This window comes from Apis mellifera, linkage group LG3 (assembly GCF_003254395.2).
Source record: "Apis mellifera strain DH4 linkage group LG3, Amel_HAv3.1, whole genome shotgun sequence".
In the NCBI taxonomy this organism is placed as follows: domain Eukaryota; kingdom Metazoa; phylum Arthropoda; class Insecta; order Hymenoptera; family Apidae; genus Apis; species Apis mellifera.
This window is the reverse complement of record NC_037640.1, coordinates 11,077,789-11,093,955: the sequence shown is the minus strand read 5'-3', so window position 1 is coordinate 11,093,955 and position 16,167 is coordinate 11,077,789. Positions and strand designations below refer to the sequence as shown.

General features: G+C 28.5%; 3 protein-coding genes across 11 annotated transcripts in view; 2 read left to right on the top strand and 1 right to left on the bottom strand.

Annotated features, from left to right (window-relative positions):
• The first annotated feature begins 16 nt into the window (after positions 1 to 16).
• LOC412924 (protein ROP) lies at positions 17 to 5,277 on the top strand. 2 transcript variants are annotated; one of them, XM_396375.7, is made up of 11 exons: positions 17 to 117; positions 1,477 to 1,773; positions 2,029 to 2,132; positions 2,952 to 3,100; positions 3,217 to 3,432; positions 3,504 to 3,602; positions 3,735 to 3,942; positions 4,049 to 4,297; positions 4,395 to 4,585; positions 4,663 to 4,817; positions 4,879 to 4,940. In XM_396375.7, exons 1-11 carry the CDS (start codon positions 90 to 92, stop codon positions 4,938 to 4,940), a joined length of 1,758 nt encoding a protein of 585 aa, XP_396375.5. In that variant the 5' UTR covers positions 17 to 89. The 2 variants fall into 2 exon arrangements, with proteins under 2 accessions (XP_396375.5, XP_016766675.1); XM_016911186.2 differs by lacking the exon at positions 2,029 to 2,132 and adding an exon at positions 2,446 to 2,549 and having other exon boundaries at positions 90 to 117; positions 4,879 to 5,277.
• Positions 5,278 to 6,360: 1,083 nt separating this feature from the next.
• Positions 6,361 to 8,420, top strand: LOC412923 (argininosuccinate synthase). Of its 2 annotated transcripts, XM_396374.6 has the most exons (8): positions 6,361 to 6,597; positions 6,659 to 6,727; positions 6,890 to 7,135; positions 7,210 to 7,355; positions 7,460 to 7,724; positions 7,803 to 7,941; positions 8,042 to 8,143; positions 8,212 to 8,419. In XM_396374.6, the coding sequence occupies exons 1-8, from the start codon at positions 6,490 to 6,492 to the stop codon at positions 8,373 to 8,375; spliced, it is 1,239 nt and encodes a 412-aa protein (XP_396374.3). In that variant the 5' UTR covers positions 6,361 to 6,489; the 3' UTR covers positions 8,376 to 8,419. The 2 variants fall into 2 exon arrangements, with proteins under 2 accessions (XP_396374.3, XP_016766676.2); XM_016911187.2 differs by lacking the exon at positions 6,659 to 6,727 and having other exon boundaries at positions 8,212 to 8,420.
• Positions 8,421 to 10,103: 1,683 nt separating this feature from the next.
• LOC551826 (bromodomain-containing protein 2) overlaps positions 10,104 to 16,167 on the bottom strand; it is a 23,281-nt gene continuing 17,217 nt past the window's right edge. For 6 of the 7 annotated variants that reach the window (XM_006567993.3, XM_006567995.3, XM_016911183.2 and 3 more), the window contains 4 exons: positions 15,730 to 15,872; positions 15,485 to 15,634; positions 15,012 to 15,317; positions 10,104 to 14,708 (listed from right to left, as the gene is read on the bottom strand). In XM_006567993.3, coding sequence (XP_006568056.2) covers positions 14,643 to 14,708; positions 15,012 to 15,317; positions 15,485 to 15,634; positions 15,730 to 15,872 — 665 coding nt within the window. In that variant the 3' untranslated portion in view covers positions 10,104 to 14,642. The remainder of the gene's footprint in view (positions 14,709 to 15,011; positions 15,318 to 15,484; positions 15,635 to 15,729; positions 15,873 to 16,167) is intronic. The other variant, XM_006567992.3, reaches the window with a different exon arrangement.

The following is a 16,167-nucleotide window of genomic DNA, read 5'->3' as shown; positions in this document are numbered from 1 at the left end:
AATCATTAACTATAAGATAATTCTAGAATTATCTGCTTCTTGTTTGAAACGCCACCTGGTAACGAAACATACAGTCAGTTATTAGCAAAATGGCGCTCAAGGCACAAGTCGGTCAAAGTGAGTAACGAAAAATAATGTAATTCTTTACAATAAAAGCAAAATTTTGCAAAATTTGTTCATATAATAATATTGGAAGAATTTTGTAGATTTATTTTCTATGACAATCGTATCACTTGTACAACTGTCATAATCTGTAACCTCCAAAAGGGCGTATATGCTATGATGATTTCATCGTTTATGAAGCGGCTGCTAGATAGAAATGTCAAATTTATGTTTTAGAATTACATTACGTTCGTATTTCATTTAAAAAATTATATATTTTATCATAATAAAATAACATGGAGGTTATCAACATGCACGTTTTTCAAATTTTTAATCTATTCATTGTAAAAATTTAATGTTATCATAAGTAAATAATAATTCTTAATTTCTAATAATTAATGATTCTTATTTTTAATAAAAATAAAGAAAGAATTTGTTTGTATATATACATCTATTATTGATTTTTAAATATATATATTATTATTATTATATATGTTTTTATTTTAATTTTTATTATTTATATGTAACTATATATAACAAATTATAAACAAAGTAAATATCAATATAAATTTTCAAAATCATAAAATATAAAAGACTAAATTTATTAACATGCTTTATAGATAACAGATTACGTAAAAGAGGTAAACAAGTATATAAACAAAAAATGTATTTCCTATTTTTTTGACAATTAAACTGAAAAAATTAAGAAATAATTATTTATTTTAAATTTTCATTGAGTTACTAATAATTATATATTGTGAAATTTAGAAATATATAGTGTATTGTTTTATCATGTATATTTATATCAAATAATTTAATTAATATATATATATATATATTTTCCTATAAAATGATTTCCAAGTAATAATGAAATCTTAACACTTATGATATACTATTATTGACAAAATATTTTTTATTCGATAACCATCAAATTATACAAACTTATCAGTGTTTGTACTTTCTATATATTGCGTGAAATGGGGCTCCTTTTTTTTTAGATACGATCATGTAGCATGACGTCATTCCTTGTAAGAACGATCAATACGTGTTGAAAGCGCCAATAGATATCTTATTCAATTTTGAATCGTTCAAACATCATCTTGAAACAATTTCAATTTGATTATTATTATTTTAAGAAATTAATATTCGATTTATATTGTTTCTTTTTACGAATAAAATATGTTTATCGGATTTTTATAAATCATATGCTGATAAATACGATCGATCGAAATAAAATTATGATTGATTTGACTTTCAAACTCTAAAGAATTAATATTAATTAATAGAAATAAAAATAAGAATAAAAATTGATTTAAAGTGCTATCATATCGTAACATAAAAATATTAATTATCGTTAAAAATTTTTTCTTTCAGAGATTATGAATGAAGTCATCAAACAGAAGAAGACCGGAAGTTCTGGCGTTCAATGGCGAATTTTAGTAGTTGATAAATTGGCCATGAGGATGGTATCTGCGTGTTGTAAAATGCACGATATCAGTGCACAAGGCATTACCTTAGTAGAAGATATCAACAAGAAACGGGAACCTTTGCCTACCATGGAAGCAATCTACCTGATCACACCATGCAATTCCTCTGTCCAAAAGTTAATCGAAGACTTCAGTAATCCTACCAGGACTTCTTACAAAGTAGCCCATGTTTATTTCACAGAAGGTAGATAGAATTTTGTATTTTGATTAAGATGAACATTATCATAAGAAAGGCAATTATAAATAAATTAAAATAATTTAACTTTTATGCATCTCACATGATACACATAAAACTCATTTTCGATTTCATTTTTTTTCTACACGTTTTAATAAACAGGAAATTAAAAAAAAAAAAAAAAAGATGTACAAGATGAATGGGCAATCCGGTATTTTCAATTTTGGTCAATCAACATAAACTTCTAAGTATATCTCTTTACAGCATGTCCAGATGAATTGTTCAAAGAATTGTGTCACTCGCTGGTAGCTAAACGCATAAAGACACTAAAAGAGATCAACATCGCTTTCATACCGTACGAAGAACAGGTAAAGCAAAGGAAACTGAGATATCAAATGTCTGACAAACGTTTTACGTTCTTCCGTGGTGACGGGCACATAAATATTCACCATGATACATACATGAACATACACATAATCGGCGTTCTCTTCTATAAATACCACTCTAATAACACTATTATTATATTTTAACTTACATTACATACCTATCTTCTTCCAATTTTTCGACCAGCGATAATCGTAACACAATTATTGAACATCATTTTTCCCCCTATTTTGTACAATACTCACATATAAAGCACGTACTAACGATTGGAATGCATTCATGCTTGCACGCAACCAGTGTGTCCGGAGGAGCTGTTCAATGAACTCTGCAAGTCTCTCGCCGCTAAAAAGATCAAAACCCTGAAAGAGATCAACATCGCTTTCTTGCCTTACGAATCGCAGGTGACGAACAAGAAAAAAAAAAGAAATTATAACTGCTAGTTGCAAACCGCGATAGTTACTATTTTATTAATTTCAAATAGAATTTTTCCGTATGTTTCAGTGCTTTATTTTGCGGGGTAGAATGTAGGCGAAAGACTTCTATGATTACCTTAGCTTGTATGTTTCCTTTTTTTCCTTTTGCATCCTAATTTCTATTTTTCTTTTCAGTGTATCCAATTCTCTATTATTGGTTACTAATATTTTATTAATCTTCTTTCTTGATCTATATATATATATATTTATGTATATAATGTATATTCTGCTATTAATTGCACTGCCTAATATATGAAATTATAGTAAGCTTAATATATAATAATAAAAAAAGTGTAAAGATAATATTAAAACAAATGTATAATTAAATAGGTTTTCTCCTTGGATTCGGCTGAAACATTTGCTTGCTTTTATAATGCTTCCTTTTCCAACTTGAGAACGGCCAATATGGAAAGAATAGCTGAACAAATTGCAACACTTTGTGCTACTCTTGGAGAATATCCATCAGTTAGATATCGAAGGTATAATATAATATATTTTCTATTCATTTAAATTGAAATAATAATTAAAATTTTATACAATTTATGTGATTGTGATACAATTTATTATAGAATGATAATATAATTTATTTCTATAGCGATTTTGATCGAAATTTGGAATTGGCACATATGGTTCAACAAAAATTAGATGCTTACAAAGCGGATGAACCAACGATGGGTGAAGGACCTGAAAAAGCACGCTCTCAATTGCTTATTCTAGACAGAGGATTTGACTGTGTATCACCATTGTTACACGAATTAACTCTACAAGCTATGGCATATGATTTATTAGATATTGAGAATGATGTTTACAGGTAAGAATTATAATAGTTAATAGTTATAAATAATATCAAATTATATTTTAACATTAAAAATTTGTTATAAGATTCGAGGCATCTGCAGGAGTACAAAAGGAAGTATTATTAGATGAAAATGACGATTTATGGGTAGATCTTAGACATCAGCATATTGCTGTAGTTTCACAGTGAGTAGAATAATTTAAAAATTCATTCAAAAGAATTAATAGAAATAAGAATTCTATTGATAAAAATAAATAATTAAAAAAAAAATGCAAATACATGTTCATGGTTTATATATTATTATATATCTTTTTTAGGAATGTTACTAAAAATTTAAAGAAATTCACAGAATCAAAAAGAATGCCGCAAGGAGACAAACAAAGTATGAGGGATCTTTCACAGATGATTAAAAAAATGCCACAGTATCAAAAAGAATTGAGTAAATATGCAACACATTTACAGTTAGCAGAAGATTGTATGAAACGTTACCAAGGAAATGTAGATAAACTATGCAAAGTAGAACAAGTATGTTTTATATATTTATTATTATTATTATTATTATAATTTTTTCTTTTTTAAATATTATCAAAGTAATTTATTTATTAAGTCATATGCATTATCATTTTATTAGGATTTAGCGATGGGCACAGATGCTGAAGGAGAACGTATCAAAGATCAAATGAAAAATATTACTCCAATTTTACTTGACCAAACTGTACATCATTTAGACAAATTACGAATTATTGCATTATATGTTATTAGTAAAAATGGTATTTCTGAAGAAAATCTTAATCGTCTTGTTCATCATGCTCAAATATCTCCTGATGATAAACAAACTATAGTAAACATGGCTAATCTTGGTATTAATATAGTTGTAGATGTAAGTATCTTATTTCATCAATTATTAATAATGCATGTATGTTCGAACATACATATAATTTTGATATTGGAATCTATTTTATTGTATTTATTTATAGGGTGGTAATCGTAAAAAATTATACACCGTACAACGTAAAGAAAGAATTACAGAACAAACTTATCAAATGAGTCGTTGGACTCCAGTTATGAAAGATATTATGGAAGACGCTATTGAAGATAAATTGGATTCTAAACATTTTCCTTTTTTGGCTGGACGAGCAGCAAGTTCGGGATATCATGCTCCAACTAGGTATAATAGCATAAAAATTTATATAAATAACATTTCATAATGACATTTTTATAACATTATATAATTTTTCTTTTTAGTGCGAGATATGGACATTGGCATAAAGACAAAGGTTCACAAACTATTAAGAACGTTCCAAGATTAATCGTATTTGTAGTTGGAGGTGTTTGCTTTTCTGAAATCCGATGCGCTTATGAGGTTACAAATGCTTTAAAAAATTGGGAAGTCATAATTGGTAAGTATACGTTAAAAATCTATACAATTGAATTTGTTTTAATATTACATTATTATTTCAGGTTCTTCGCATATAATTACACCGAAATCCTTTTTAGATGATCTAAGTAAACTTCACATATAAAAAGAAAATATTTATGTTGTAAAAAAAAAATAAAAACATTCCCGTATTCCTAATATTGCCATTAGCTTTGGCTCCGTTAATAATATCAGCTACGAAGTTCTGTGGATGATCTCGAAGTAATAATTAATATAAAATAAGGAACACTCAGTCAATTGTTAAAGTCGTCTAGTTAATTAGCGACTGATTAAAAAAAACATTGGGAAATGTCATATCATAAACATCATTTGGCTAGAATTATAATAGCGCCAGAAGAAAAAGATATCCAGTGTTAAGTGCCTGCACGAATAAAAAATTAATATGGAAGGAATAAATATGTTGGCAATACTAAATGAAAAAATGGTACAGAGGTGCTTAATAGTATAATTTAGGCTCGCGAATGATCTAGCTCAAAATATCATGTGTTATCCTATGCCATATTATCCCTTTGTTAAAAATAAGCGACGCGTTTAGCAAAAAGAAATTGATGTATTGTAGTAGAAAGTCGTGATATTCGTGTAAATTTCTCGTTATTATTAATATTTCGTTATCTCCCGCTCCAAAAGTTATTAAGATTGTTACACTATGATAAAGAATATTTAGTGTGAGAAGATTTCGCTTGCGAAATCACTATTATTGCTTCTTTAATTCGCATAAGAATCGAGAGTATTGTATAGCATGATCGTACGTCCCTTCAATTTCAGCAAGCATAGTTTAGTGTAAGAAAATAATTAAAATTAATATTTATTTTATAAACTAAATTAATAATTTAGTTTAAAGTTATTTAAGTATGTTTAAAGATACGAATATTTATCTTATTGTACAATAAAAAACGATAGATGTATATTTAGTTATCCGTTATATGTACTTTATTATATTATTATCAATTTGTTGCTAAATAAGTGCATTTGAATAGCGATTATATGTATTAAATTATATATATATATATAATACAAATGCCGTTTCTAGCTCACCTTAAAGCGTGCATTTATATCATAATTTGAAAATTGTCCGATTATATAAAGACTTACACTTGTTTCATTCAAAATAATATCTTTACTATACTGATAAAGTACTTACACGTTGAAAACTTCTGCTGTATATAACGAAGCAATTGTACATCGCTTTCGATCGGTGGAAGTTAATCTGTTAATGATTATGTGTTAATATTGTGATTACTTAGCGGCGAGATTATTACAAAGTTTACATAGTATTGATTATTACATAATATATTATATGAGTATACATATATATATATGTATGTAGATTGTAGTTCAAACAAAATGTTCTGCTTATAAAGGCCTATACAATTCGCTCCAATTTTGTTTCTTTTTTTACGCATTCACCATATCATCGCATTAAGTAAAGATATTCTATTTGATTTGAAATCGAACATTGAGCCAATTGAAATTAACATAAAAATTAACTCATTTTATATTATTATTATTATTATGAAAATCGTTCGTGGGTTATCGTCAATCATGGGTCAACGAGAGGAGTTATCCAACAGTCGATTTACAAAATTAATATCATCATATTGTCTTCTGAATTGCATCAGGAGTTTTAAAAAAAAATGTCCGAAACGGAGAAGAAAGTTGTTCTAGCTTATAGCGGTGGCTTGGACACATCGTGCATATTATTATGGTTGAAAGAAAAGGGGTATCAAGTTATAGCTTATATGGTAAGATTGTTTGATGTATAATTATTACTTCTTCTTTTTAAATAAAAAAATCTCGATCCAGGCAAACGTGGGACAAGAAGAAGATTTTGATGCTGCTAGAAAAAAAGCGTTAAAAATTGGTGCTACGAAGGTGATAAGAAGATTTTTATCGATTTTTTACAGATATCTTTATCTTAAATCACGTTGATAATTCTATCGATTCTCAAGATTTTGTTAATCTTCCGAAGGATAAAACAATCTTTTCTAACTTTTTTTTTTTTTAATTATCAGCCATTCAATTATTTACTTCAAGGTAGTAATAGAAGATCTCAGAGAAGTTTTTCTATCGTCATTTGTGTGGCCAGCCATTGCTTGCGGACTTATTTACGAGGATAGATACCTTTTGGGTACGGCGATCGCTCGGCCATGCATCAGCGAGGGTCTCGTGAGACTCGCGAAAGGTGAAAATGCGCATATAATCGCTCATGGTGCGACAGGGAAAGGTAACGATCAAGTACGTTTCGAGTTAAACTGTTACAGCCTTTGCCCAGATATCCAGGTATTTCGATTTTATATTTTTCAACATTTTATATATTGTTTATACAATCTCTTTACTTTGTCATTTTGTTACAGATACTCGCACCTTGGAGGGAGAAAGAATTTTACACAAGATTTTCAGGAAGAACGGATTTGTTAAAATACGCACAACAGAACGGTATTCCTATTTCAGTGACGCCAAAAGAGCCATGGAGCACTGATGCAAATCTGTTACACGTTAGGTATATTTGGAATGATTTATACTTTTATTTTATTAATTAAAAAAATTAGTTAAAAATACGCGGTGTAGAAAATTAGAATATAAATATACATATATATTTTTTAGTTACGAATCGGGTATTTTGGAAAATCCAAATGCATTGGTCCCGAAAGAAATATACAAAATGACGCGTGATCCATTGTGTTCTCCAACGGAGCCGGAAGAGATTGAAATCAAATTTGAGCGAGGATACCCGTCGTCCGTCGAGCGATTAAAAAATAACGAAACGTTTCTCACTCCGCTTGAAATAATGCAATGTTTAAATGAAGTTGGTAATCTGCATGGTATAGGACGTATCGACATTGTCGAGAATCGTTTTATCGGTTTGAAAGTGAATAAGTAAAATAAGAATTTGTCAAATAGTTTGTCAATTTTTAGAATTCTTAAAAATTGTTATATGTATTTCTAGTCTAGAGGAATTTACGAATCACCGGGAGCGACGATTCTATACAAAGCACATCAAGATTTAGAGATCTTTATATTAGATCGCGAGGTTTTAAGAATAAAATCTTATTTGACTAGCAAAATGTCTGATTACGTATACAATGGTAAAAAAAAAAAAATATTAAGGATAATTAATGAAATAAGAAATAATAATTTCGTGAAATGAAATATGTTTAAAAATAGGAAATAATTGTTCATTTTCAGGTTTCTGGTTTTCTCCCGAATTTGATTTCGTACGGAATAGCATATTGTATTCTCAAAAATACGTAAATGGTACGGTTCGATTGAAGTTGTATAAGGGAAATGGTTAGTATCAATGAAATCAATTTTTTCTTTTTTTTTTAAGCAAATACTTAATTATTTTGAACTTACAGTATCTGTACTTAGTCGACACAGCAAAACTTCTTTGTACAACCAAAGTTTAGTTTCAATGGACGTGCAAGGAGATTTCGAGCCCGAGGATGTGGGTGGTTTTATTCGCACACAAGCTTACAGATTGAAAGAATTTAATCGCTTCAAAGAGCAATGTGATATTTAAATTTATTTTATTAAAATATATGTCATAATATATATCATATAATCATATATAAATTATATATAAAAATTTTATATATAATTTAAGAAGAGAATAAAAAATTTGTGTGTGTAATTATTTATAAAAGAAACGAATTTAATTTATCGAGTATCAATTTTAAGATACTTTTTATTTTATTTCAATTAAATTTTATATATGTTATAAATTTTACATTTTGAGTTGTTCTCTAAGAGGTAAGGTTCTCAATGAAAAATACAAGTACAATTAATTTACTTTCAATTAGTTATTAATAATTAAACCTTATGATAATTAGCATATTTGTAAAGATTATAATAACGTATAATATGCATTGTTTTATCTGTATTAATATTATATACAATATTTCTTATCCAATCTAATAGATCCGCAACATAAGAGAAAACGTCAAACATGAGAATATGTATTTCAATCAGTATATCTCCTCTATCGATGACTATGTAACACTTTCACTCTGTTTCTTTCTCTCTCTCTTTCTCTCTCTTTCTATTCATATTTATATATTTATATCTTTATATATAACATGCAAAATATTACAAACTAAGAAAGGTAATTCTGTATATATAACTGTATTAATTAATAACCTGCAGCTTTATTATATAACATTGTATTCACATTTGCCTCATGTAACATTAATTCAAGTATCTAATTCAAGTGTCTCCTTTCTTATTTATTTATAAGATATTAATAAGAAAACAGACGATATAGTTCAATTTGATATTGTTAAGTAAATAGAGACGATAGAATGAATCAATATTTTTCATTTTGCATGTTGTTACATTTTCGAGTTTGTAGAAGAAATAAAAAAAATTATGAATTAAATTTGTATTAAATTGATGTTTCAACGATATTAAAAAATATATATATATATTGAATAAATGCATTTGTAATGATGCATCAATCACAAAAAAATCACATTAGAAATCCAATAATTTGTTTATTTGCATTCTTTGGATGAACAATATAAAAAATTATAAATTATATTTCCTTTGAATAAAAATATAAGTTTGTAATGGAAGTCAGAAGGGTAAGCGTGCGAACAAACACAACGTTGGCTCAGTAAACAACGTCCTCTCTTACTTAACAACATCAAGCATTTCTTTATTTTAGCCATTTATTCTTCATTTCATCATTATTATTTATGTACAACCAGCTTAATCTGTCTTGCTATCGTTAGTCGTAATAAGTCTACTAAAACTCATGTGCCATTGGAGATGATGTGCGCCCGTGGGAACTTATATAAAAAATTATTTTTTTTGATACAGCGGAGTGATTTTGGTGTTACTTACGAATTATTACGATCTTTACCTAGTAACTTATACTGAGATCTAGTAGGTTATACAATCTATCGGCCTCCCTTAAATATTACAAACCTTATCACATATATAGAGGTGTAGTATTAGTACTTATTACTTTTTATACATAGATATTTGTATTCTGTTTAAATTGCTGCCAATGATTTCTTCTCGTATGTACAATTACAAACCACGTATTATACAATCATAATACCTAGAGTACACACATTCCTTCTTGCTCTCTTCCATTCTCACTTTCATTCCTATTTCCATATTCTTTTCTCTTACGCTCCCTCTCTTATTCGCTTTCTCTCTCTCTCTCTCTCTTTTTTCTTCTTTTTTTTTTTTTTCTATCAAACTCACTCTCTTCTTTAATTCTTTCTTCTTAATATTTTTTTTCTTTGTTTTAGAATTCGTGTCACTATTGAGCTCGTTATTTTATAACACGACGCGTAATTTCATAATCAGAGGAATTCTTTCATTCGAAGACACTTGCGATTGGTCAGTCTAATGGTACAATATAGACATATAATCGAGCAAAAACAATCAAAATCGTGGAAATTGCTTTGTCGATTAATAAAGAAAAAAAAAATTTTTCATTCATCCGAGCATCATTCTCTAATACCATGATATGCCAGAATTTTTCATTCTTCTGATATACCAACTTTTTTTTATATTACCAACCACGCTCAGGACACGAAAAATTAAACAAATAGAAAAATAATAACACATGACATGCAGAATGTCGTTAAAAGCATTCGCTGGAAGATAAACACGTACCGATTGTACATGAAAAATATTTAAATCATTATTTAAACGATTTTCCCTTTCAGAAAAAATCGATTTGACTCGTCATCGTCATCGTGCGATATTTTTTGAATAGAGAAAATCGATTTACGTTTCAACATGATGTCACATTTCAATGTTTCTTTTTTTTTTCTCTCTCTCTCTCTTTTTTTCCCTTTTTTTTTCTTTTCTTTTTGTTTTTTTTTTTTGTGTTTTTTTTTACATTTCCTAACATTTTATATCGTATATTACATCGTATTATAACGTACCATCTATCGTATTCGAATATCAAATATAAGTAATTTGTAATTATATATGCCAATAGACATGTTTTTCGGAAAATCTTCGCTCGAATACCGATAATGATCGACGTTAGTAAAACGGAAAAACAGTACATATTTATATTTATATACGCCTAGACTTAAACTTCGATTCGATTTATAATATCTATGACAATTCCATTATCTCCTCCTCGAAACATCGCTTTTTTTTTTTTTTTTTCTCTTTTATATCGAAAGAACACAAGATTTTATCTTTTTTTTCTTCTCTCACTTTCCCTCCTTTTTCACATATTATTATTATTATTTTAATGTCACCCTCGCGGGAAATCATCTCACTGCATTAAGTGCATACAACAAGAATTAACATACGGATGACTAAATCATTGTACATGCTAAGACGCGAATATTAATATATTATCGCAGTGAATACATCATTGCTAAAAATGTTGAGAGCCAAGATTTCATCTCTGGTGGAATCTTGAATTTTTTTTTTTTTTTTTTTGATTGGCAAACAACCGGGAACCGGATACCCGGTATTATGTATTAAATAAAAAAAGAAAAGATGTAAGATAGTCTACTGTATTGCTAGAAATTGTAGTATTGACGATCGACGAATGCGTGATCGCAATTGATATGAAAGCGCACACAACACATGAGAATAAAGAGCATTCCATATTCGTTACTTCGAATGCTTGTGTTATTATTATTATTATCGATATTTTTTTTTCTCTCCCTTTTTTTTTTTCTTTTTTCTTTCGTTCATCTCCGATGCACCTGACAACGAAAACAGGAATTACGAATACCGACGCGAATATATACTTATAAATCTTTTTCGCCCTCTTATTTTTTTTATCATACACCTGTCGTGTACCATTTTCGAGCTCCTCGCTTGCGATCCCTTGTTTCTCTGATGATATTCTCAATGACAATACAATATTATTTTCGATCGGTCGCAAACAATGACAACGCACAATAAATTCAATCAATATATATATATATACTCCCGAGAGATAGATTTCGGACATAATTATTCACGACATTGTATTTTTTTCTTTTTTTTCCAAACCATTTTACTTTTTCCCTGTCAATCATTATTTTACTTGCACTTAGAATTCATATTTTTCTCTCTCTCTCTCTCTCTTGCCTGGTCATTATAATTGATAAGTATCTAAACAAATCAGGTATAGACAGGCACACATACAATTAACGTTACTCTACAAACGTATTGGATATTTCGTGGATATATCTTCTGGCACGCGATACGATACACGCCTCCTACACGCTTTCCTGTTCGTTATCTCGACACGTTTTTTTTTTCTTTAGCGTCGACTCCATTTCACTCACGCGTTTAGGAGGAAACGCTCAAGAAATTTGAACGATTATACATATATATATATATATATGTGTATATATATATATTATTAAACAAATTTTAATTGCGACGGAATCAGGTCTAAGCGTCTGTGTAATAATAATAAATCGTTTGTATACACTGTAATGTCATCTTTAGGCGAGGGGCATTTCAGCAATTCAAAACGCAAGCCAAACTTTCGACGGAATTCTTGAAGATTCGGAAATAGATTTTCTTCCTTTCCTTTTTTTTTTCTTTTTTTTTTTTTCTTTTCTTTTTCGATCGATCGCATTTGAATTTCGCGAAATTCCTCTTCCAAAATTTATTACATAATGTGCAATCACACGATCGATTTTTTTAAAGCGACGTTTTTTTAACGAAAAACGTCAAAGAGGTTCGTCGAAGGCAATGTTATACGATACCACGATAGATCGATGTGTTGAAAGAAAAAAAAGCAATTCAGAATAAATAAAATTTTAACATTACGTATCGGCGATCTATCATCGATATCTTATAACGTTTGACAGAGATTTGAAAATAAGACGAATTCATTTGTTCATGATCGTACGAACATCGCGTATATATTTCAGTATGTACCAAATAATGCGTAATATTCGATCTTCGAATATTATTTAAGATCATATAATGCATATTGTTCGCAAAACTGTAAACTGTATTTGTTCTAGTATCACGTAGAAAGGAACATGTATTTTGTGAACAGTAAATTCTTTTTTTTTTTTTTTTTTTTTTGAATTAAGCGAAAATAAAATTAAGCATATTTTTGTTAATGCCACAAACGACTCTTGTGCCAGTGTAGCGTTCCTTCAATTCCAAATAAAAAAACTCATTTGTTACGCTACTACGATAAAGAGAAAGACATTGCAGGTTTAAAGAGGCTCTTAAAAAAATAAAATTCCATTCAATGAAATAATTTAATAATAATAATAATAATAATAATATTAATAATAATATTAATAATAATAATTAATAATAATTAATATATAATAATAATAATATACCTTACATAATAACATCTTTGTTATCATGTAATGTCTCTGTACCACTATAGCCATTATTTTTATAACTTCTACAAATTCAAATACTTCTTTAAAAATCCCTCTGTAATAGTAATATAATAATAGTAGTACGCAATAAATCCAAATTTTAATCAATAATCGGTTTTTTAATTAAATGTCATTTTTTGTACTTTTTGCCGATTGAATTTTGGATGCGCGTTATACAATTGCGTACATACATATAATAAGGGCGATTTATATTTTGTAAAATTTGAATCGCTTCATCAAACCGCGACTCCGTGGTTATATTTCAATAATTTTTCTTGAAATGTCTAACATTTCCTTAATGAAACTATTTTCATAGTATTCATTATATAAAACAAACATAATTGTTTTCTAAATAATGTTCCATTTACGAGCCGATACTGTGTCACATTTTCTGTTTCTGCGATCCCAAAGTATACCAATAATTAGGTACATACGTGGATCTGATCTAATAGTTGGTAGGATCGAAGCTATATCATTCTATGATCACCTTACGGTTATTCGTAATAATTGACGACTTTGTTCTAAGGTGAGTTTACGAATATTTATTTATTTTTTTTTTTTTTTCCGTTTTTTCAAATCAACCGATTGGCCCTGATTTGATTCTCAAGTCAATCGAAATCGAGATAGACTTAACTGGGCTATCATAATGATCAATATGATTAAATTCACCAATGTATGTTCGCATTAGATATATTTTTTTCTATATTATTGACTTAACAAGTCTACCTATTTCGTGATTACAAATAGTGTATATTCATAATCGAGAAAGAAATCTGCAATAAAATTATTAGTAATTGCTAATAATTATATGTATTATTGGCAGAAACACTGTCTATGTAATCCTACCAACGATTAATGACTGAATGTGGAAAAATATAAAACTTAACTAAATGTACACAACTTTCACTCTGTTCACACTTTCATACTCATCTATTCCTTGACCGCACATTATACATTCTATTTTTCTCTCTTTCTCTCTCTCTCTCGCATACTCTTCTTTCGTTCATTTATCATCTGTGTAATATTTTTTTGTTTTGTTTCGAAATTTACATAAAGTACAAACTTATGAAAACCGGAAAAATGTAACACAATAGTCAGTGTAGTATTTTTTTTTTTAAAGTGTCGTGTAAGTATTTATCTAATTACATTAGGTCACACTTAGGTGTCCGTCGATTACACACAAGTTTGAGTTATTTGATAAACTGTTTCTTTGAATTCCGATCCACTCGGACAATGACGTTAAGGTTCTTTGTTGGAATGTCCCAACTCGCACCACCATTATATTATTTAACTTTGTTACACCGACTTTTTCGATTCGGTTTATTTCATTATTTATTATTATTATTTGTTATTGACTGACGTATATATTATATACGTTTTTATCGTATCATCCAGCGCCAAATATTCATCCAAGTCTTGCCCGGTTTTAGTGGATTTACAACGAACAGCAAATAACATTATAACGACTCCTCAAATGCTGCCATCAAATCACTTTGCATGTTCATGTCAATTTGTCCGGCCATCTGAAATAATAAATATATCCAATCTTGGCAAATTCGTCTACCAAAAACTGTAGACGATAAAGAAAATTTATTTATGATTCAAACTTTCTACAAAAAAATAATCTATTAAATATTCTATTAATATTTCTAAAATATTTTTAATTTTTATATAAGAGGCTACACTTCATACTTATATGTATATATATATATTTCAATGACATTATACGCATATGATGTTATGCTTTATTTAAATTTTCATATATTTAAATTTTAAGTTTTACATGAGACGTGAAATGCTCGTATAAAAAGTATAATAGAACTTACCGCTTCGCGTCGTCGTCGTTCTTGCTCTCGTAGCCTTTGACGTTCTCTTTCAGCTGCGGCTTTATCCTGATTGGATGAATGACTTGGACTACTACTATCGGTATCAACAATGGCTTTGACTTCTTCTGCTCTTGACGTAGCAGTCATGACATTTCCTTGCTGATCACCAACAGTTTTCCTAACTTTATCTAAAGCGTCTTCTTCTTCTCGTTCTCTTCTTCTTTCATTTTCTTGTCGTAAACGTTCTCGTTCTGCTTGTTCTTTTTGTTGTCTACGCATTTCTTGCTGTTCCAATAAAGCTCTTTGCTATAGAAATAATTAAATATTTTATTTTTAAATATATCACATCATATATTATTTCATTTATATAAAAATCTTTATTTAATTTTATTAAATAGTCAAATAAAAAGCATTATATTAAAGTGTACAATAATATTATTGTATTATTTATAAAATAAATACATTTCACTAACCCTGTCTTGCTTTTCTTTTGCTTGTTTTTTGAATGCTTGGAATGAATCCTGTGCTGCACTTTTCATGCTACTTCCTGCTGCAGATTGAGGACTTGATGCTTGTGCTAAAGATGACCATGACGAGGCATTTTTCACATTTTGTTCTACAGTCTGTATAAGAATAAATAAGTAAAAAAAATTAAATATTTAGAAAAATACAGAAAGAAGATTATGTAACATTACAAAAATTTCAAAAATTATCTTACCTTATTTTTAAAAGCTGAAGCGAAATTCGACACAGGATTTTTTGAATCGGGTGGTGTCATCTTTTTCTCAGGCATGAGCTGTGAACTCGAATGATTACTCATTGATGGCATCCCTGTATTCATCTCTGCAAAAAGAGCTCCGGCTAGAGCAATGGCATTATATATTTGATTAGTAAGCAGTTAATATAGCAATTTAAAATGTGAACAATATACATAAATAACAAGGATTAAATAAAGTTGATTTTTAATAAAGCTAATACATTTGCAATATCAAAAAATATAATACATTATCATGCTCCATAAAGAAAAAATGAAGAAGCAAATTTGAAAAGTGAAGAAGTGAATTATTTGAAAAATATATAAATAAAAATATTTATAAATATTAAGTTAATATATTATTTTTAGTATAGATTAAATCAGCAAAAATGAATAGAAAAT